Source organism: Eschrichtius robustus, chromosome 11 (genome assembly GCF_028021215.1).
Source record: "Eschrichtius robustus isolate mEscRob2 chromosome 11, mEscRob2.pri, whole genome shotgun sequence".
NCBI lineage: Eukaryota > Metazoa > Chordata > Mammalia > Artiodactyla > Eschrichtiidae > Eschrichtius > Eschrichtius robustus.
Window position 1 is genome coordinate 59,890,965 of NC_090834.1, and position 24,014 is coordinate 59,914,978.

The 24,014-nt window shown below is 42.8% G+C and overlaps 1 protein-coding gene across 1 annotated transcript in view; it reads left to right on the top strand.

Moving 5' to 3' along the window:
- Positions 1–3,542: 3,542 nt before the first annotated feature.
- The window catches only part of MAP6 (microtubule associated protein 6), an 85,452-nt gene continuing 64,980 nt past the window's right edge, over positions 3,543–24,014 (top strand). The window contains exon 1 of the mRNA XM_068556294.1: positions 3,543–4,447. Coding sequence (XP_068412395.1) covers positions 3,543–4,447 — 905 coding nt within the window. The remainder of the gene's footprint in view (positions 4,448–24,014) is intronic.

Genomic DNA, 24,014 nt, shown 5'->3' on the forward strand with positions numbered 1-24,014 from the left:
ATAGCATAGGAGGACATGAAATAAAGAATTGATACGATGGACTTCATTAAATTAAATACTTCTGCTTTTCAAATGACACTGTCAAGAGAATGAGAAGATAAGGCATAGACCTGGAGAAAATATTTACAAAAGGCATATCTGAAAAAGGACTGTTATCCAAAATGTACAAAGAACTCTTAACACTCAACAATAAGAAAATGAACGACCTGATTAAAAAATAGGCAGAAGATCTGAGCAAACACCTCCCCAGAGCAGATGTATAGATGGCAAATAAGCATATAGAAAGATGTTCCACATCATATCTCATTAGGGAAATGCAAATTAGGACAATGAAATACCACTGCACACCTATTAGAAAGGCCATAATCCAGAACATTGACGTCACCAGCCTTAGGCAGGCAGCCTCCCCCAGTGAAGGCAAAGATGGTCACTAACAACAGTAGCCTCATGGTCTCCCATGTAGCAATTCAGTAAAAAAGAGAGTGGCTCTTTACAGATAGTTTCAGCTAAAGTCTAGGATTTCCTCCAATTGGTCCAATGTGGATCACATGTCAATCAGTAAACTGTCACTTTGGCCAGCATGATGCAGTGACTGGCAAACAGGTGTGGGTCACATAGTCACATCTGGAAGTGGACTGAGTAGGGTTAACCCCACCCAAATCATATGGACTGAAATTAGAAAAGGAGCAGTCTCCAAAATCAAATAAGGAGGTGTTATTATCTTCAGAATTGATGCTAAGCAAGCCACGTAACAGACAACCATTAGACTTGACTATCCCACTGAGCCATTGTATGGTTCAGGAAGGTTGTATGATTGAACGTGTTTAGAAAATCCAAATGAATGAATGTGGGAGGTGATATTGATGATGAAGTTGCCTGGAGCACTCTTACTTACACTTCTGCTAGGAGAGTTCCTACTCATCTGTCGTTAGTCATTCATTCAGCACCTTGTGAATGAACCTCTCTTATGCTGACCATACTATTTGCTAATTATTTATTTATGTATCTATCTCCCAGTCCTTTCATAATGCACCCCTGTAATTGAGGGCTCCCCCAGAGCTAGAATTCATCTGTGTTCCACAGTGCCCAAGGCACAGAGTGGGCATCTAAATTAAGGAAGGGTAAAGTCTCAGTGACACTTAATGACCTCCAACTCCAATTGCTAGTCCATCTTTTTACCTTTGGAAATAATTATTGGAAAGACAGAAGCCAAATCCCAGGGAGTTCTGCAGAACTGGGGAGAGGAAGGGTGAGACCAGATTATTTTGTTTATAGAAATATATCTCCTTATGACTGAAAACAGTGCCAGGCATCATTTTATTTGTGGAACTCAAATCAAATCACCAAGAGGTCAAGACCCAAGTAGGAGGAAGTTCAGCAGACAATTGACTAATTAGAGCTGTCTTCTCATCCTGTTTGATTCTAAGGTTTAAAAAAAAAGCTGTATTTTGCAATCAATTCCCAATCTAAACACATAAATGACTTTTTCCCTCATAGATACCAATGCCCCCAGCTTAACTGAGGCTGAAAACTCTGTCTGTATTGGAGAGAAACAGAGCTGTAGGCCAGTGAATGTAGCTAGGGGTAGGGAGTGGGAAACAGTGCAAGGAGATACCAAAAGGAGATACTCAGAAGAACAAGAGGTCTTCCTGGAGAAGGTGTCCAAGTGCCTGGCCTGCTTGGGAAGCTCCACCTATGGGTTTCCCAGGGTGGGTCCTGTGAATACTAATAGCTACCATTTATTGAGCCATTGGTACATTCCAGATATTGTGGTAAGCACTTTTAGTGATTATCTCATTTTAATTCTCGGAACAACCTTGTGAGTTGAGAGCTGGCACCCCCATTCAAAGATGAAACTAAATGTCAGAAAGTTGCAGTGATGTGCCCATGGCCATGAGCTAAGTCATGCAAAAGCCAGGATTTGAATCCTCTGGGATCTGATTTGACTCACAGCTTCTGCTCTGAGTCCTTAGCTATCTTCACAAAACCACTTTGAGGTAGCTATTATTTCCTCCATTCTATAGGTGAGGAGACTGAAGTTCAGGGATGACCCAACTTGTCCAAGTGACACAGGTAGGAAGTATCAGAGCCAAAGCAGGAACATCTGACTCCAAAATTTTTCTGCCTCCCAGGTAGAAGAAAAGCAAAGGCTAGGGGTCAGGAATATGGCAGAAAGCCACTGCATGTCAGGCCTACCCTTTCCCAGGACACGATCTCGCTGTTTCCCACCCTCCCCGACCTCCCCACTTAGGCCCCTTTCAAGAATTTACTTCTCACTGTCTCCCCTCCACTGTGGCCCCTGGGCTGAACAGGGATTGGATGGTTCTTGGGAAGCTCTAAGACGTTCCTTCCCCCAAGGGTCCCCTAGGAAGGGAACAGCTAAGGTACCATCAGTCTGCAGGTTCCTGTTTCCACATCTGAGCAAGGTCTGTGGATAAGACTGACAAGTGCTTGGATCAGAAGCCAGCCAAAGGGGTTCAAATCCAGGCCAGAGACTTTGGCCAATAACAGGAGCTTCCTTTTTAAAAAACCTATATTCTGGGACAGACATTTCACTAGGGGTTTCCTCCGTATTTTTAAATTGAATCCCCCCCACCCTTCCCACATGTTTGACCCTATTTCACAGAAGAGGAGCCTGAGGCTCCCAGTTGGGAAGCAACCAGTGTAAGGACAGCAAGTCATAAGGAGCCTGGTACTTGAACCTACCTAGGCCCCAGATCCTGTTGTTGCCTAGGAACTGAAGAGGGAGGAGCTGCCAGATCGGAGGGAGGAGGGAAAAGAGAGAGGGCGAGTTCCCAGCAACGCGCGCTGACGACAGCAGGTGATTTTTTTTCCTGCATCGCGCTTTATCTCAGCATCTTTCCTGGATCCCCCACCCCCACCCCTCTGCTGACCGGCAGAAAAGGGTGGGGCCGCTTCCCCGCAGCAGAGATAGCAGCGGCGGCAGCGGCGGCGGCGGCTGCAGCATCATTGGGAGCAGCGGTGGCGGCAGCAATGCTCGGTCTCCTCGAGACGTGATATCCTCTGAGCCCTGCTAGGTGGCCGGCTGCGACTGGACGCCGGCGGGAAGGAGAAGATAGAGCTTTGTCCGCGGCCCCTGCGGCCACACTGCCCGGCCGTCCCTCTGCGCCATGGCTTAAGCCTGCAACCACCTTGCCTCGCGTTGCCTTGCTTGGCAGGGGTCTGAGCGCCGCAGCAGCCGCAGGGAGGGGCGCGTCCCAGACGCCCTCGCCCGGGGACCCGGGACGCGGTGTCTCACGCTGCGGTGCCCACAGCAGACCGCGCTCTGGAGACCTGGGCGGCGGCTCCCGGAGGCGTTTACAGCCGGGCATCGAGGGACTTTACGGACTTTCTCAGTGATAGCTCTGCCCACCCAACCTTCCCGGGTGCTCTCTGAGGTAGGAGGGCGCGGTAGCTCAGGCCACCAAGGAAAACACGGTGAGAACCAGATTGGCCGGACGAGGGCCAGGGGACTGAGGAAGATTAGGGCCTTGCTTTAGAATCGAGCAAGAAGAGGGAGGACTAGCTCTGCGGCGAGCACCATGGCGTGGCCGTGCATCACGCGCGCCTGCTGCATCGCCCGCTTCTGGAACCAGCTGGACAAGGCAGACATCGCCGTGCCGCTGGTTTTCACCAAGTACTCGGAGGCCACCGAGCACCCGGGCGCCCAGCCGCCGCCCCAGCAGCCGGCGCAGCCTGCGCAGCCGGCGCCCGCGCCCCCCTCGGCGCGCGCGGTCGCCATAGAAACGCAGCCGGCCCAAGGCGAAGGGGATGCGGTTGCCCGGGCAACAGGGCCGGCGCCGGGGCCTAGCGGCGAACGCGAGGCTGGGGCCACCTCTGGCCGGAGCGGCCCGGGCCCGGGCTCGGGCTCTGGCTCCGGCTCCACCTCCAGCGCGGGCCCCGCGGACTCGGTGATGCGGCAGGACTACCGCGCCTGGAAGGTGCAGCGGCCGGAGCCGAGCTGCCGGCCGCGCAGCGAGTACCAGCCTTCGGACGCGCCCTTTGAGCGCGAGACCCAGTACCAGAAGGACTTCCGCGCCTGGCCGCTGCCGCGACGCGGGGACCACCCGTGGATTCCCAAGCCAGTGCATATCCCCACGTCCTCCCAGGCGGCGGCGCCTGTGCTCGGGGCGCCCCAGCGCCGGCCGCAGAGCCAGGAGCGCTGGCCGGTGCAGGCCGCCGCCGAGGCCCAGGAGCAGGAGGCGGCCCCTGGAGGAGCAGGTGGCCTTGCGGCTGGAAGGGCGACCAGTGAGGAAGACCGCGACACACGCAAGAAGCCTGGGCCCGCCTGGATGTTGCGTCGCGCCGAGGGCCAGGGGCACGAGCAGACGCTGCTGCCCGCAGCCCAGGCCACGGCCCCCGAAGGGGGCAAGGGGCGTGCGGCGGCCGACGCCCTCAACAGGCAAATCCGCGAGGAGGTGGCGAGCGCGGTGAGCAGCTCTTACAGGTGAGACGCGGCCCGCAGCTCAGGCCACGGGGCTGGTCATCCTTACCCTCTCCCACAGATTCTCTGCATCGCAGGCCTCCCTGTCAGCCTCCCCCTCCAGCCCAGAACACACCCCCTCCCCCTCCCCCTCCCCAGCCCTGGCCGACTGCTCTTTGGCTCTTTCTTTGGTGAAAGCTGTTAGTATTATCCATCCCAGCTTGCCAAAGTCTTTCACTTAACCACTTCAGCCATCTTTTCCCCATCTCTGCCCCACCCCGAGTCCCTGCCTGCCCAACAGAGACCTTTGCAGTTTCTTCACTGGCTGTGCTTCCATTCTGCCCCACCCAACTCACCAGCTGCATTAGCCTGGATGCTGCCCCTTGCTGGCTCAGCTGCCGCCCAAGGGCCTCGGTGCCTTCCTGCAGGGCCAATCCTCCACAAAGAAGAGTGATCTCTCCCCCTTCCTCTCCTCCCTAGCCCGGTTCACTGGGCCCTTCATTCTTACCCCCTCTATCTCAATCCCTGGGAGATGACCAAGCACCACACCCTTTTCTAGATTCCCTGCCGGTCCCTTATAGAGCACCTTCCTCTTTCAGCCACTTACGCTGAAGGCAGATTCCTTACACCTCTAGCTGTGACTCGCTGGGCAAGTTTCTTAACATTTCTTGGCCTAGGGTTCTTATCTGTAAGACGTGATGGATAATAGATTCTTCTCTTAGATTGTTTGCTCATGTATTGATTTAATATTAAATACTCAGCATATTTTTGAGCACCTACTATATGCTAAGCACTGTGCTAGACATTTTGAAGATTAAATGAGATGATTCAGGAGGAGAATTATGCCTGGCACATGGTAGGTAATTAGTACATCTTGGTTCCATTCCAGCCTTCTGCATGATGCCTCATTATTTTGATTTCCACTTCCCAGACACTTCCAGCCTTCTCCCCTATTGATGCATCTCCTTTCCTTTCATGTTTGCCAAATGTGGTTCTCATTCTGTTACCACCAAGAACCCCCTCTTCAGCACATTTAAATTCCCTTTAAGTGAATGCCTTCAAACAAGAGCATATTTATTCATTCATTCTCTCTCTCTTTCCCTCTCTCTTTTTCTAGAATTCTCCCTCTGCTGCAGCCTCAGTCCTTCCAGTCTGCTTTCTCACCCTTCATTCATTTAATATGTATTTCTGAATGCTTAGCTTTCAGTCCTGCCCTTATGTTTCAAATGGAAACAATTAGCTAACAGATCACTGTTGACTCTGAATATGTGGCATTGGGTTTGGGGTCTCTGGGGAAGCGGATGTACACGATGAGTAATTGAGCTAGAGGTGTTCAAACTGTGGCTTATGGGGTCCTTCATCAATGCCACAGCCAGTTGCCTCCTTCCTGCAGGAGGGTGTGGACAGGAGGACTGCAGAGTTAGTGTCTTTTGCCATGACCTTATTTGTAGCCTCATCAGACTGATGTCCTTCTCCATTAAATATGACAAACACTCCCTCTTATGCTGAGGAAGAATAGCATTGATAGACATCCTCTCTTGTTAAGACAAAATCTGCCCCCCACTCAGGTATTACCTCTGGAAAGCATTTCCCAATGAAAAGGGGCAGTTAATCAATTGGCCCCTATTCCTTCTTCCCGAATTCCACCTCCCACCTGGCATTTGTCTCTTGGTGTCTTGTTATCATGACCACACTGGTCCCCCAGGAATACACCACTTCCTTTTAAAGCTCTGGGTCAGGCAAGGACATGGATCCTTTCCTTGGTTCTAGCTGTGAGAAGGTGAAATTTTCACAAAATCTTTATGCTGTTCCCAAGGAGGATCAAAAAGAAAAGAAAGGAAACAAATAAGCAAGGGGAATAAAAAAAACAAAGCCAAGATACAATTTTATGACTCTGTCATGGCTTTGTTGTTTACAAGGCCCTACCTTTGTTCCCTAAGAACCCTAAGGTTGGCCTAACATCACAGATTTCTGGACTGGCCTCTTCATCATCCTACGCCCAGTCTACCACCCTACGGCAGGTGGAACCTTACCACCTACCAGACAGAATCTACCTCTCCTCACCTCAATATAGTCAATGCCAATCAAGAGAGATCCAGATTCTCAAATCTCATTTGATGATCCTACTCAGTTTATGTTTCCAGGCTGGTAGGACTTGCTTTGTTCATAAATGATGGTTCAGACAGTCAGGGCGTAAACCACCCTTCAGACACAAGTCACTCCAAATATTTTGGGTTGTACCTTTGCTCTGTGTAGCCTCTTTCCTCCCAAACAACACCTTAACTGTGCAGTAAGCATGTCATGCTTTACAGTTAGAATTACACACATCCTGCAAGTGATTTGATTGAATAGGGGCAGACTATGCTCTTGCAGCTGGTAAGAATGATTATTTTTCATAGCTATCAGAATTTCACCAACCTGTCAAGAAAAATCTCTGTGTACCTCAAAAAGCATTTTTTTCTAATTTGAGTCTTCTGTAAAATTTAATTATGCATATGACTTTGGGATCAGCAGTTCCATTTTGCTGTATCATCAGAAGGGTTTTGAAGCATTAAGAGAATAAGTATTGCTAAGAAACATCAATTTCTTTAATGGACAATTTAAGTACTTGACAAATTTGATGTGAAATTTAACATTATTTTTTCTTCCAGAAGAAAAATTAACTAATAATAGGGAAATGCACTTTGGGTGAAAGTAGATATGAAGAAATAAGATAATCAATTAATTAAGTATACTATAAAGAAAAAAATGCCTGGAAATTATAGGCTTATCTGGAACATTGATTTTTCCCCCCCTTTTCTCTCACATCCTTTTCCTTGCTAGGATTCTAAATATCTCCTGAATTTAAGTATGTTCCATGTCTTCTGTAGATGAGCCTTACATCACCTTAGAAGCCAAGCTGGGCTACATTTCACTGATAATTTGATTGGCAAATCCTTTTCTTCTGCCACTCTACATAAATCATGGTGGTTTACACCATGGTGACTGGTTCATCCCATGGGCTTTACAAATGACATCTGTCACGTAACATCAGTGTGTGCAGTTTGCTTAAATAGAGAAAGGATATACAGTCCATCAGCTGGATATATTGGTACATAATGTAAAATATATATTCAGCATCCAGAGTCATATACATGCTATTTGGTTTTCTCCTGCAATGTACGATCAGTAGATAACATCAAATGTCCTTTGACACTATGGTTTTGAGAAACCTTCCCTGTTCAACAGTTCATTTAATTCATAACCTATCCACACTAGCCTGAGACTTTTTGCATTCAAGTGGTATCTGAGGTATCTTTAGAATTATTCTCAATCATGAAGTTGATTTTCAATACATTCATATTACATAAATGATATTATAAAATTGAGAAACATGTCTTCGTTATTTTTAATGTTAAGGATGGATTTTATTGCACAGCTATTTGTGACTTTAGACCTAGCATTCTCAGTTAGGAAATAGATGAGTCATAGGAGGGGATTAAAATTCCTCTCTCAGCCAACCCCATTGCCCCAGCCATCGGTTAAGAGTGATAGATGGGGTAGCAGGTGCTCCCCATAGAAATGCTAATGAGCAACTTTTCCTGGAAGAAATCAGCTGGGGCACCAGGAGGTAGAATTAATAAACCAGAGGCAAAATAGTACTTGAAAAATGAGAGCGGTAACAAGGAAATCAGAAAGAAAAAGAGCCTTTCCTATCTACCCTGCAGTCTTCCATAAAGGTTAGAGAAAGGCCCATCTGACTTGGCTTATGCTATACAGAACTGCCCTGTGCCTACAGGGCAACTGCCCGTTTCCCTAGGATCTTCCTGACTAAATCCCAGCAATACTTCAAGGCCAATCTCAGATACTAGTCTTCAACAACGCCTTCCAGGTCCTGCCACGCAGGACTAATTTTTCTCTTATTCCCTTTTCGTATTCTGTACACTTCTCATTGTCTGCTTGATTGTAAGATACTTTTGTCTCTATCTGCCTCCCCTACCAGATAGGAACACTTGAAGGGAAAGGCTGTATTTTGTTCATCTCTATCTCTCACAGTGTAACATTGTGCCTAACTATCATATAGGTTTGTTGAATCCAGTGAAATTTTTAAAGTTAGATGAAAAATTTATTCGCCTACATACTGATTCATTTCATTCAGTTTCATTTAGCTGAATTAATTTTGGAAAATGACCACCAAGCCCCTGCAATGTATCAGACAGGATACTGGAGATACCAAAAAGTGATAACCCTATGTAAAGAAATTGTGTTTTCCTTAATCAAAATAAAGGGGGATTCCTACTTGGTTAGCACCAGAAGTAAATGTTCAAATGGGGAAGGGCGGCAAACCTTACAGACCTGACTCTAGGTGCACCTTCACCCAGGGCAGTGGTCCCCAACCTTGGCTGTATAATGGAATCACTGGAGAACTTTAAAAATGCTGTTACATAGCTGCCTTGCCCAGAGATTCTGATTTAATTGGTCTGGGGTATAGCCTGCGCATGTGAATCTTTTCAAACTGCCCCAGATAATTCTCATGTGCAATTCAGGTTATGACCTCTTCCCTTAAGACAGAGGTTCTCAAAATTTAGTACACACAAAAAATCATCTGGAGAGCTTTCTAAAATGCAGATTCCCGGGCCTCATCCTCAGACATGCTGATTCAGTACTTTTAAAATGGAGCCTAAGAATCTATATTTTAAGAAGCACTCTAGGTAATTTTTATGCAGGTGAACTTCAGACTTACTGGCGAAAACACCGCTTGGGAAGGTTTGCTATCTTTAAGGTATTGAGTTTTCCCATATACAAACGTGGTATTGCTTGCCATTTATTTGTCTTTTTGTCCTTCACTTACATTTTGTAATTTTCTCCACAAAAGTCACATACACACACACACACACACACACACACACAATAGTTTTTAAGTTTTATTTTTCTATATTTAAGCCTCTAATAATATATTTGGATTTAGCTTTATGTATGGAATGAGACAGGGATCTGATTTTCCTTTTTCCCATATGGAAAGTCATTTATCCCAATAACCTTTTTAACAGTTCAACTTTTCCCCATTAATATCCCCACTGATATCTCTTCTATCACATAAGGGTCGCGTATGCTTGAATATATTTCTGAGATCTCTGTTGTATTCCATTAATCTGAGCTAATGCCATACTATCATCTTTTTTTTCTGAGCTATTTAAAATTAGTTTTCCTATTTTCAAGCATATATCTTAACATTTTCTAATTTGTTATTGCTCATATGTATTAATTTTTATATGTTTTTATTGTATTCAACAACTTTACCACACTCTCTAATTTTGTTTGTAGATTCTCTTGGACTGTCTGTGGAGATAATGTATACTTTTAGCAAATACCAGTTTATTGTCTTCATTCTGATATTCATATATTTTTGTGTGTATGTATATTGCTACACTGGTGAGGATATCCATATAGTTTTTTTTTTTAATGCTTTTTCTTTCTTTCTTTCTTTCTTTCTTTTTGGCTGCGTTGGGTCTTCGTTGCTGCACAGGCTTTCTCTAGTTGCTGAGAGCGGGGGCTACTCTTCATTGGGGTGCGTGGGCTTCTCATTGTGGTGGCTTCTCTTGTTACAGAGCACGGGCTCTAGTTCAGTAGTTGTGGCATGCGGGCTCAGCAGTTGTGGCCCACGGGCTCTAGAGCACAGGCTCACTACCTCTTTGTAGTGTTGATTTGCATTTCCTGCACGGCCTTTGTTGCTCCGCGGCATGTGGGATCTTCCCGGACCAGGGCTCGAACCCGTGTCCCCTGCATTGGCAGGCAGATTCTTAACCACTGCACCACCAGGGAAGTCCCTCCATATAGTTTTGATAATAGGCTTTTGTCTTGAGACATGGGAATGCTTCTTAAGTTTCATCATTAAGTATGAGGATTGTTCTGTGTCATTATAATATAGCGTCATATCAGGTTAAGAAACTTGTCTTTATACTAGTTTACTAGGGGTTTCTAAAAATGTGGATTGGTATTGAATTTTTTTTTGAATTTTTGAATTCCATTTTATTTTTTTTTTTATACAGCAGGTTCTTATTAGTTGGTATGGAATTTTATTAAATGATTTTTTTGGCATCAACTGAGAAAGTCTTACGGTTTTTATTTTTAATCTGCTAATAGATTTTTCTGATACTGAACCATCTTTCCATTCCTGGGATAAATCTTACTTAAATAAAAATATAGTTTGTGATGCTGAATTCTTTTGCTACTTTTTATTTGAAATGTTTGCATATATATTCATAAGTGAAATTAGTCTAAATTCTTTTCCTTTTTTATATCAGTCTGGTACAGTATTGGAATCATGGTTATGTCTATAAAGTTAGATAGTTAGATTTTTCTCCTTTTCAGTTATTTGGAACAATTCTTATAACAAGTACTCCTCCTCAAATATCTGATAAGAGTCTCCTGTAAAGCTCTCTGTACCTGGTGTCTTTTTCATGAATAGACTATTCTTTTACTACCAGTTTGATGTCTTTAATAGTTATTCATTTATTCAAGCTTTTGTATTTCTTCTTGAGCCAATTTTAGTAATTTATATTTTTCTAGGAAATGTTATAATTTTTTTTAATTTTTAAATTTATTGACACAAGAGTCACCATAGCACTATCTTGTGGATTTTAAAATCATCTCTACTTATCTGCCGTTACATCCCCTTTCATACTTAATATTAATTGGTGCCTTCTCTCTTTTTTTTCATAATTGTCTTATTGAGGTTTGCTTAGTCTTTTCAAAGAATCAAATTTTGGTTTTGTTGATCATCTCCCTTTTCAGTAAGTTTTGCTCTTATTTTTACTATTCCTTTACCTTTTTTTCTCTGAGAGGTAGGCATAGGTCATGTTAGGAACAGTTTTATATCCCTGGCTGAGGAGTTTGGATTTTTTTTTTTTTAAAGAAATGAGTCACTGAAGGAATCTAGGTAGAGGAACTACATGATAGTTTAATATGATTTAAATTTTATTAATGTCCCACTGACCGGTGACCAGGGGAGGTTAGAGAAAGGGTGACCTTTCAATAACGAGCCTATTGGAATAATCCAGGGACAATGATAAAGCCTGAACTGAGGCTGTGGGACTGGAGATTTATAACATAGTACATACAGTTACTGAAAAACAGATCTTAATGACCAATTGAGATGCAAGGAAGAGGGTAAATCCAGGATAACTTTTTTCTGGCTTGGGTAACTGGTAGTGGTCCTAGTCATTGGAACAGAGGGGTGGGATAGGGAGGGTGGGAGAGAGGCTCAAGAGGGAGGGGATATGGGGATATATGTATACATATAGCCGATTCACTTTGTTGTACAGCAGAAACTAACACAACGTTGTAAAGCAATTATACTCCAATAAAGATATTTTTTAAAAAAAGGAACAGACTTTTATTTAGAATTCTATGATGAATGTAGAGGAGAAAAAAGTCAGGAGTGGAAGTTGAGCTTATTTTTAGTATCTAGAATTTGAGTTGTCTATGAGATATCTGACAAGAAGTTTCAAGGGGCAGCTGAATAAATGGATCTGAAGTGTAGAGAGAGATCGGGCTGTGATTTGAAACATCCTGTGGATATTATTAAAGCCATGGGAGGAGGTGAAATCATCCCTAGAGAGGAAGTAGAGAAAATTAGCCATCAGAGAATGGAGCCCTGAGGGATACATGTATTTGGGGTACTGACAGCAGAAGGGATAACCATGAAAAAGACAAAAGAGTGATCAGAAGGGAGGGAAGAAAAGCAGGAGAGAGACTAATCATGGAAACCACATTGGGCACCTAACTCAGCAAAGCCTTATGCTGCCCTGGAAATTTTGACTGAGGAATTACTGTGTGCAAAGCATTTTTCTAGATCACTGGTTGACCTTGCGCAGTTAGATATAATGTTACTGAAACTAACCCACAAAGAGGAGAGGAGATAAGATACGCACAATTAATCCTTGGTTGCTGTCCTAGAAAAAAATGGCATCTAATGCATCTATGAACTTTCAAAAAAAGTCAAGCCAGTGATAGTTCTAAATCTATAATCACAAAGAATCACTGTGTCCAGGATATAAAACTAAAATAATCCAGCAATGTCCACTAGGATTAAAGAGCCATCTCTGTAATCAATGCAGCTTTAGCTTTTCAAATTAGGTCAGTTGTAGACACCTAAACAGGTGAGCTTCTAATTCTCCGCCAAATGAAGAAAACTGCAAATGGATTGCGACCAGCAAACTAAAAATTCTCTCGATGTTCACTAAAGATGCTAGTTTTCACCATTAGAAACAACAGTAGTAGTTAATCAAGTGCCTCCTATGTGCCTGGCAGGCTGCTAGAAACTTTAGACGCATTTTTGCCTGTAATCTTTATAGTAGCTCTGCAAAAGTGGTACTGTTACTTCCCTGTTAGAGCTGAGGACCCACAAGGCCTCTTGTCTGTCTTTAGGTTTTAAAACTGTTGAAGGCACAGACTCTGTCTAACACTAATCTTTCTCTCCACAGGGCACTTCCTCCACGTCATATTAACATGTATTGTCTCAAACCATTTTCAATCCACTGAATATTGATTAGTGTCTGCTCTATATCTGGCTAATTCCTAGGAAGACAAAGTAGTCCTTGCTCTTGGAAGACTTATGTTTATTAGGCAGAGACAGGTGAGCTGAAAAGTTATAGGTGCCCTAACAAAAAGTCTATGCAGGGTTTGGTGGGGCACAGAGGAGAGAGAGGTTAAGTCTACTTGATTTGAGGGTTATCAGGGAAAGGGTTCAGTAGAGAAGGGACTGCTAGGCTGAATCTTCAAAGATGAATGGGCATTAAATGGGGAAGGGATCAGTCTGAGTAAAAGTACAGAAGAGAAATTGTCAGCAGTTCTGAGCAGGTAGAACTTAGAGGTCTCATTGGATGAGGATAGAATGGTGAGAGGTGTACCAGGTAGGTAGGCTGGGCCAGCTCCTTTATCCTATGAGCAAATGAAGAAGGAGGATTAGGTTTTGGATTTTAGCAAAGGTGACTTTGGCAGCAGTGGGAAGGATGGATTGGAGGGGATTAGACTGGGAGCATGGAATCCAGAAAGGAAGCTGTGGTCTAGGTGAGAGATGATGAAGACCTCCAGCCAGGAAAGGATGTAAACAAGCACTGATGGTACAGAATAACGTAAGGCTAATTGAAAGTCTGCAGAAAGGGAGAGGGAAGAGGCTAGGATGTTTCCTTTGGATGCTTTGGATGTCTGGGGAAACAATCATTCACTGAGCTAGATAGCATAGTTTTGGATAAGTTGAATTTGAGGTGTCTTTAGAAAGACTACATGGAGGCGTTCAATAGAAAATGAAAATAGAAACCCACACTGCTGGTAAAGGGTGTAAATTGCTACAATCACCTTATAAAACTCTACAGCATTATCTATTCAAGTTAAACATATGTTTACTCTATGACCCAGCAATTGCACTCTTGAGTATATACCTAGCAAAAATGAGTGCAGAAGCCTTGTACAAGAATGTTTAGCAGCTTTATTAATAATAGCTAAAAAGTAAAATCAACCCAAATGTCCATCCACAATAGGAAAAATACACTGTGGTATATTCATACAGTGGACCAGCACCTGGTAGGGTGTGGTGGAAAGAATCATGGTCCCCTTCCCCCACCCCAGAATGTCCACATCCTAATTCCTGGAACCTGTGAATATGTTATGTTACAAAGCAAAAGGGACTTTGCAGGTGTCATTAAGTTAAGGCTCTTGAGGTGGGATGAGTATCCTGGATTATCCAGATGGGCCCATTGTAATCACAGGGACCCTTATAAGTGAAAGAGGCAGTGTCACAGTGATGCAGTGTGATAAAGACTTGGCCAGCCATTGTTGGCTTTGAAGACGGAAGTGGGACATGCACCAAGGAATGCACCAGCTTCTCAGAAGCTGGAAAAGGCAAGGAAATGGATTCTTCCTAGAGCCTTCAGAAGGAACCCTTTGCTTCTGCTGACACCATGATTCTAGCCAGTGAGACCCATTTCTGACTCTTAACTACAGAACTATAAGGGAATACATTCATGTGGTTTTAAGCCAGCCAGTTTGTGGTAATTTGTTAGAGCAGCTATAGCAAACGAATGCACAGGGTTTCTCAGTCTCGGCACTACTGACATTTTGGACCAGATAATTCTTTGCTGTGCGGAGCTGTCTTGTGTACTGTAGGATGTTTGGCAGCATCCCTGGCCTCTTTCCACGCCTTGCCAGTAGCGTTCCCCACATTATCCCCCTCCAAGTTGTGACAATCAAAAATCTTTCCAGACATTGCCAAAAGCCCTCTGGGTGTGCCAAAATTGCCACTGGTTGAGATCCACGGTTACATAGCAGAAAAAGAAAGTTACTGCAATACTCACTAATATGGATAGATCTTACAGACATAATGATGAGTGAATGAAACCAGATATAAGTGTACTTACTGAATGATTCCATTTATATGAAATTTCAAAAACAGGCAAAGGTAAGTGATGGTGATGGATGTCAGAATAGTGATAATCTCTGGGGGTGGGGTGGGTAATGGACCAAGATGTTGGAAATGTTCTATATCTTGATCTGGATGGTGGTCATGTGGGTCTATACATATGAACCATTAAGATTTATGGGCTTTATTCTGTTTGTTATAACTCAACAAAAAGTAAGAAACAAATTACAAACTAAGTAAATGGAGATATAAGTTTGATGCTCAGGAGAAAAGGCAGAACGGAAAAGAAATATCTGGATATCGAGCTGTCAGTGAGGATCTAACCCGTAGCGGTCAGGGAGGGTGGGAAGAAAGAGAGTGAGAAGAAAAACATGCTGCGGCCAGAGCCCAGCCTCCCCGACATATCAGGGATGAGCAGAAGAAGAGTCAGGCAAGGAAGGAGCACGTGTGTCTGTGCTGTTCCCATCCGAGAGCGAGAGCATAGGCCCACCATCGTCCCACAAAAGCTACCCACACATGTATAACCTAATAGTAGTCTTCTCCGTCCTCCCTATCCCGGCATAGTCTATTGTCAGTGTGTGTTCCTTTTCAAATTGAATGAAGAGGCTTTGCAGGAACAAGCCTGATGGAACCTCTTTCGGTAGGAAAATAGGACCCAAGCCCCAAACCACAAAAGCCACCGTAAGTGCCTCCACTGTGCTGTTGCTTGTGGTCACTGTCTACTTTGTGCAATGACTTCAAAAAGCTGGCCCACATTGTGGCATATCCTAGAGTGCCTTTTTGCAATCTTCTTGGCCCCTAAGAATCGTTCTCTATTAAACCGTAATAATGGGTGAAAGGTAGACAATGGCAGAAAGCAAAAGAGCAGAATGTTAGAACAGAGACGTAATTGAGTTTCAACCTCATTTGCTGAGTGCACAATGCCAATTGCTTTAAAGTATTTTTTTATTTAGACTTTATCATGACCTTTTAAGGTAAACGTCTCTCTCTTTAAAGATGAAGAATAGAGTCAGGGAGGTCTGGGGACTGAGGTCACACAACCAGTCAGTGACTGGTCTGGCTCAGGAGCCTGGTTCTCCTCATTCCGGCCTCCAGCTGTGTCTTACTCGTGGGCTCAGGCAGACCCCTGCCATGTCCCCGCAGTTCAACATGCCATTCCTGGGAGGGCTGCTACCTGCACCCCCAACTCCCACTCTCCTAAGCCCACGCCGTCCTCCTTCACCACCTGGTTCTGCAGGGGAAGAGGGATGGATGGTTTCACTATTCCTTGTCCTGAACTCTCCATGGATCCCCTTCCCTTCCAGGGCAAGGCCTTGGCAGCTCAGCCTGCGGTCAAGGCTTTCCAGGATCTGACCTATCTGGTGCATCCAGCATTTTTGCCCACTGCTCCCTTCACAACACCTGATGCTTTTTCCTGCAGATTCTCAGTTCTGGTTGTACCTTAAAATCTCAGGGTCCCCAGCGGGTGATCTAGCCAAATCACAGGCTGAGCTGAGCCTTGACAAGCTCCACACGTAACCATTGCTGGATTTTGCTCACAATTTCCCCTCCTGCCCGCCTTCCATCTTCTTTCTAAATCCTTCCTATCCTTCAGGGCTTTTAGTCCATTGTGAAAGAGGCTTATACTATAAAAGCAGGGAATTAGGTTGGATTTATTTGATCATAATATCATAATAATAATGTAGTGGGCTTAATATCATTTTTATTTCAAGTTCAATGCATCATCTTAAGAGCATGCAACGGCTGGGGCTATGGGCTATGAGGATTCAAGGTGCAGAGCACACGCTCCCCCATACAGTAGCTTGCCGTCTGGTGGGGGAGGTAACATGGATGCAAGTATCATAAGTACCAGGCAGGGCCTGGTGAGGTTTAATCAGGGCCAGAGTTCTCAAGGGCCACAGCAAGGGCTGGTTAATTCTGTTGCAAGATTCATGGAAGAGATGGTTGTATGAGTCCTGGGCGGTGTCCTGGTGTCCAGTAAAGGATTTGGTAACCACTAAAACTGGGTTTGAATCATCTCTCTCTAACTAAAAATCTGTGTGACCTTAGAAAGCCTTTATATTTCTCATCAATAAAAGGAGATAATTACAGTAGTGAATTCACAGAGTCATGATGGAGGTGGAGGGAGATAATGCTTTTATGAGTGCATGCCCATCAGTAAGTGCTGCCCACTTTTGTTATCACTGAGAGAACAGAACAGAGTGGGTTACCAATAAAAGTCTTTCAGTGATTCATTCACTTAACATCTGCCACATCTTGTATCAGGCACTATGCTAGAACCTGGGGATTTAGAAATGAATTACATAGTACCTGTCCTAAAAGAGTTCTTGGTCTAGTGAGAGAAACATATTAAGAAAATTATAGTAATGGTAGCAAGTACAATAATAGAAATATGCACAAGGTATTGAGGGGATATAGAGGAAAGGGGGGTCTGATTCATTCTGAATCAGGGACCACTTCCTGAGGAGGTGTTGACCTGTGCAGTGTGTCAAAAGCGTGGAGTTAGTTCCACCGGGAAGGCAAAGATTAGGAACTGTACATTCCTTCCTAGAGGTCTTTACCAATGAGATAAGAATGAAGAAGGCCTTTTAAGAATACAATACTTAATAGTAATTCCAGCCCCTCCCAGATATCTAGCTTTATTTGGAGCTTTGCGTTCAAATCCTGCTTACCATTTATTAACTGTATGTGTTTGGTCAAGTTGCTTAACCTCTCTTCTCTGATTTTGTTTCCTGGTTGACAATGACACCTACATTGCAAGGTTGTTGAAAGACTTAACATTTCATTAAGTCTATGACTCTCTTACCTGTCATATTTACCACTGCACCCCGAGCACCAAGCTTAGTGCATGGTCTTTAGGAGATGCTTAATAGATTTTAATTGAACAAATGAATGAATGATGTATGTGCAGTACTTAGCATAATGCTTAGCCCATAGTGAGTGCTCAGTAAACAACAACTATCCTCATCATCCATCTCCCCAGTGGGTTCAAGTACCACTTGGCTAATATGAAGAGGTAATTTTGCCCTTCTGTGTGCACACATTCTGTATTTCTGGGAACAGAACCATGAACTGCTCAGATAAAAGATTTTCTGTGAGTGTTTTTAGTCTGACTTGAAGGATCAGGGAAGACCTCAGAGAGGAGGGTATCATCTGAGCTGAACTTTGAAGGATCAGCCGATTTCAGTAGACAAAACGATCAGTGGGCAGGGAGGTGACACACTGCAGGCAGAAGGGATAGCTGAAGCATGTGGAGCTAGGTGTGCATTTGGAGACCACAGCTATTCAGATATGGCAAATATTCCCAGTGTGAGGAATGATACAGCAGGAGGCAAGTCTGAAAAGGTCTAGACCAGTGATCGGAAAATTTTCTGTAAAGGGATAGATAATAAATATCTTAGGCTTTGCTGGCCCTTATATAACCAGAAAGAACAAATTTCCAAAAAAGTTTTATTGATGAAATTCAAAATATAATAATAATAATAATAGAATATAATCTTTTGCAATATGGGTCTACTAATGAGAAGAATGGATTTTTTAGGGGAATAACATTTGCTGAAATTGGGTTCAAAATTAGTGATCTTTTTCATCATATTGATTGCAAACATTTATCTACAAAAAACATTCTTAGCTCCTGGCTGAACAAAAGCAGGTTGAGGGCCAAATTTGGTCTGTGGACCATAGTTTGCCAATCTCTGATCTATATCACTGAGGACGGAATACTGTGCTACCAAGGTTCAGACTCTGTATTTAAGTAGCAAATCACCTCCTGAACAGAGTGCCTGAGAATACTTGGTTTGACCATGCCTTATTAAGCACATCATTTATTCTTCCCAAGTGACATAGTCACTCTCTTATTTCCTTACGACTGAAAAGCAACAGGGCACTGATGTATGAGTGAGAGTCTCTTTGTCCTTATATATAATGGGTAACCAACCCATCTCTCATAGCAACCAAGGATACAAGGTACAGGAGTCTCCATTGTGAAATATTATTAGTCTCTGGCTGCTATGACCATCCATTTAGGGTTTCCCCAGGTGCTGGAACAGACTTTAAAAGAAATAGACAAGGAAATAGTGGTATTAAAAGTTGTAGAGGGACATAATCCACTTGCCTAGGACTCAGCATCCAAGAAAAGTATGGAAGAGAGCTCTACCATGAGAGTTTTGTTCTGACTCCTCAAAGAAGCCCCTGATCCAGCATGCCTCCAGAGTCAGCCAAAGGCTGGCTATGAATTGGAGAGAGGTTTGGTGATTCTAGCTGCTAAGAATCTAATCTAACACCATTCTCTGGGGAGCCTTTTTAGCACATCCTGATAGTCCTAATTCAAACAACATTTGTGAGAAGGTGACACTTTATAAGTGCTACCTTAATCTCTACCTAGACGGAGGAATTTTGGTAGAGAGTATTACTTTGTGAATGAATGGATTCAGTTCAATTCATATTCAATTCATTCGTTCAGTTTAATTCAATTCCTATTTGTTGAGTACTTCCTACGTATAAGACACTGAGCTCAGCTCTGGGGATATGACTGTGAGGTCCACAGTTTGAGACATCCTGATTTACTCTGTGTCTGTTCCTACTTCAGTAGCAGGGAGATACATGAGGAGGAGGAAGATGGTGATGATGATGATGGAAAAGGAGGAAAAGGCAGAAGATCTTGCACTGGCAGAAGCATGAGTGCTTTTAACCAAAAGGGTGTTTAGGGCTGGGGGCAATAGAAGAGGGAAGAGTTCTGAAGAAATTGTGAGGAACGTAAGGGAGATTAATAATCACTGATAGATGAATGGATAAAGAAGATGTGGCACATATGTACAATGGAATATTACTCAGCCATAAAAAGAAACGAAACTGAGTTATTTGTAGTGAGGTGGATGGACCTAGAGTCTGTCATACAGGGTGAAGTAAGTCAGAAAGAGAAAAACAAACACCGTATGCTAACATATATATGGAATCTAAAAGAAAAAAAATGGTTCTGAAGAACCTAGGGGCAGGACAGGAATAAAGACACAGACATAGAGAGTGGACTTGAGGACACAGGGAGTGGGGAGGGTAAGCTGGGACAAAGTGAGAGAGTGGCATGGACATATATACACTACCAAATGTAAAATAGATAGCTAGTGGGAAGCAGCCACATAGCACAGGGAGATCAGCTCTGTGCTTTGTGACCACCTAGAGGGGTGGGATAGGGAGGGGGAGAAGGAGACGCAAGAGGGAGGGGATATGGGGATATATGCATACATATAGCTGATTCACCTTGTTATACAGCAGAAACTAACACAACATTGTAAAGCAATTATACTCCAATAAAGATGTTAAAAAATAATAATAATAATCACTGATACTGATCTGGTAGCCATGGTGCAGTGGATCAACCAAATGTCTTGGCATCAGATAAACCTCAGTTCAAATCCCAGCCTTTCCATTTACTATTTATGTAAACTTGGTGAAGTTATTTCAAGTCTCTGAGCTTCAATTTCCTCCTCCAGAAAATGGGCAGTATTATATGTCATAGGCTGTGTGGATGTGAACATGTTTTGTAAACCATTAGGTCCTGCAGTTTTAAATATTTATACTCAGAAATGAGCATGGAATCTAAATGCACAGCACTTTAGAGGCCAGGAGAGCAGTCACTTCAGGGATCAGACTCTGCATTTAAGTCCCTGGATTACCGCTATGAGCAAGACAGATGCGGTTCATCGTGGGTGAGCAGTACAACAATAGATACGGTGTTAAGCATGCATTCTGATAACTAATATTAAACACAGCTGTGAGGAATTTTAGGCAAGGAAAGTACAAGGTGCTAACAGAGCACTTAATGAGAGCTGACAGGCCTAACCTAGACCAGGAGTTGGAGCTGTCATCTGAGGAAGTAACATTTGAGCCGAGCCCTGAAGGATGAAGATGAGCCTTGACGTCTGCCTTCCCGTGTGACCCTGAACAAGCCTCTCCTCTGGCTTCATTTTCCTCGCCTGTCACTAGAAGTCTGGCCCAGTCCCCTCTCAAGTCCTTCCCAGTGCTAAAGGACCAGACTCAAAGACCCCAATGCATGGTACCAGAGAGCCCTTGTCATTGGCTTGCAGTAGACAACACAGGGTAGAGGAGGGAGCACGACCGTGACTGGAAAATCCAATGACATTGAAGAGGGAGCTTGTGGCTAAGGATTTGGTTTCATGCATTTGATACTGCTCTTATTCCCTGCTAAATAGCTGATGCTCTCTTGTCCGAGAAATCTTCAAAGCACTTTCTCTTTTCTTTCTTTTTTAGAACTTTAAAAAATACTCTACAAAGAATAGTATAACACCCATATTGCTACTACCCAGAATTTTAAAAATTATTATATTTACTTCCAGTCTTTTTTGTGTTAAAACATTTTGTCTTTCATAGTAAAGGTCTTTTTGCCCACCTGGCCAAAAGACCCATTCTGTTCCTCCCCCTGCTCCCCAGGAGGTCACCACTTTTGGTGTACACACCTCTTTATCCATAAACTATGTAAGGCATTGCTGTATGTGTGTGTGTGTTTACTTAAATGACCTCCAACGCTATGTATCATTTTGTGACTTTGTTTTTTTCACTCAACATTATATATCTTGAAAAAATACAAACATGCATATGTAAACATCCACTCATATAGTTCCTTCTTTTTAATGGCTGTATAATCTACCAGCATATGAATATATTTACATATTATTACTTATCTTTATTTATATTTAGGTTTTCCTAATTTTTTTTCCTAATTTTTAACTATCACAAATAATATTGCAATGAATTTTCTTATGTCTCTCTGTGAATATATTTATGAGTTAAACATGAAACTGTTGGATCTTGGGTTGTACACATTTTACTAGATATTGGAAAATTACTGGGTTCATTTATACTTCAATGAATAGTGTATAAAGATACCCCTTTTTCTTCTAATGTCAGAATTTAAAATTTTTGCCAATTTCATAGTGTGGAAATGGTATATTGTTTATTTCATATTTCCCTAATTTTCAGTGAAATTAAGAAGCTTTTCATGTGTTTATTGGCCATGTGCATTCCTCTTCTGTGGACTGAATATTCATACCCTATGGCTGTTGTCCTATTAGGAGGTTATCTTTTTTTTTAATTGATCTACATTGATTCTGATTATTATCCTTTTTTCCTGTGTCTTGTCTTTTACCTTTATTTACAGAGTCTCTTGTCACACAGAAGTTTTTCATTTTAATGTATTCAGTGTATTTAGTCCTTGCCTTTATGGTTTATGTTTTTATTCCTAAGTGAAGAAATACTTCACTATCCCAAAGAGAGAGATGCATTCTTTTATATTTTCTCCTGATAATTTCAAGGTTTATTTTCACACATTGAGGGTTGTAATACATCTGGAATTAGTTTTTCTGTATAGTGTGAGATAGGGATATGTTTCACATTCTTCTGTGTAGAAGGCCAGTGATCCAAATCCACTTGTTTAAAGGGTCATTTTCCTCCCGATTTAAAAAGTTCCCTCTGTCTCATAGCAAGTTCCCTCATTGGTGTGGATCTGCTATGGGCTCTTTATTTTGTTCAATGACCTACTTCTCTGTTCCTCACAAACACCACACTTACTATTATAGCCTTGCAATGTGTTTTGATTTTTAACAGGGAAGTCTCCCTCTGGTTGTTTTTTGTTTTTTTCAGAATTGTCTTCATCTTTCTTAGGCATTTACCCTTTCATAATTATTTTGGACTCAGTTTTCAGCCACCACAAACGTTACTGTTGAGATTTTGATTGGACTTGGGTTAAAGTTATAGATTAATCTGAAAATTGATCTTGAATAATACTGAATACTTCTATGTGTAAACAAGATTCTGCAGATGCAGAGCCTAGGCATACGGAGGACAGACTGGACTGCACCATTTTATCTAAAGGACTTGAGCGTCCTCAGATTTTGGTATTCGTGGAGGTCCTGGAACCAATCCCCTGCGGATACCGAGGGATGACTGTATGTCATTACATCTACACAGGTTTTCTTTTATATACTTCAAAAAGCTCCTTTTCTCTTTGTTTTTCCTAGATATTTTCTAGATTTTGTTGCTGTAGTGAATGAGATTTTTTTCCCATTATCTTTTCTAATTGGTTGTTGGTGATGCATAGGAACAATTTGATTGCTGTATACTTACCTTGTGCCTATAAACTTGCTGTATTCTCCCATTAATTCTAATATTTTCTCTTCTGATTGTCTTAGGTTTTCTATTTGCCATGATTTCCTTTGCTCCTGCTTTGATCCATTCCTGCCTTTTATTGAATTGATTAAACTTTTCTGTATTTCCTTCTGTGTAGAAGTTATACATTCTATTTCTGTTTTTTATTGTTGCTGGGTAGTTTTTTGGTGGCTATCCTTATTTTTTCAATCTGTATATCTCAGTTTCCAATTAGTCAAACTTTACCTCTGATCACCCCTCCCAACCTGCATGTTCTTGTTGTCTTATATTTTAGCTCATCTTTGCTTTATAAGACATTTCATATAGAAATAATCAATAATACATTTTTAAAATTTTATTTATTTTATTTATTTATTTTTGGCTGTGTTGGGTCTTCGTTGCTGCGCGCGGGCGTTCTCTAGTTGCAGCGAGTGGGGGCTACTCTTCGTTGTGGCGTGCGGGCTTCTCATTGCAGTGGCTTCTCTTGTTGCGGAGCACAGGCTCTAAGTGCATGGGCTTCAGTAGTTGTGGCTCGTGGGCTCTAGAGCGCAGGTTCGATAGTTGTGGCACACGGGCTTAGTTGCTCCGCGGCATGTGGGATCTTCCCGGACCAGGGTTCGAACCCGTGTCCCCTGCGTTGGCAGGCGGATTCTTAACCACTGCGCCACCAGGGAAGCCCTAATCATACATTTTTATATTCAATTCTTATTTAGATTTGCCTTAATATTCAGCAATATCTTGCTCACCATTGCTTTTTGACTATCACTCTTGCCTTCTGGAGTATGTCCTTTGTCTGAAATATCTTTATCGCACTTCATGCTTTAGTGATAGTTAGCAGAGTGAAGAATCTAGGTAGACAAGAGTTTTCTCTAGCTCTTTGAAGACTTCATTCCACTGTCTGCTGGGTTCTGTCATTACCTGTGAGGAGTCTGCCATAACTCTAACAGTCATTCGTTTCTGTGTGATCTTTCTTCCTTGTTTTTATTTAAACGTTGTTCTCTTTGTCTTTGCTGTTCTACCCTTTACTATAAT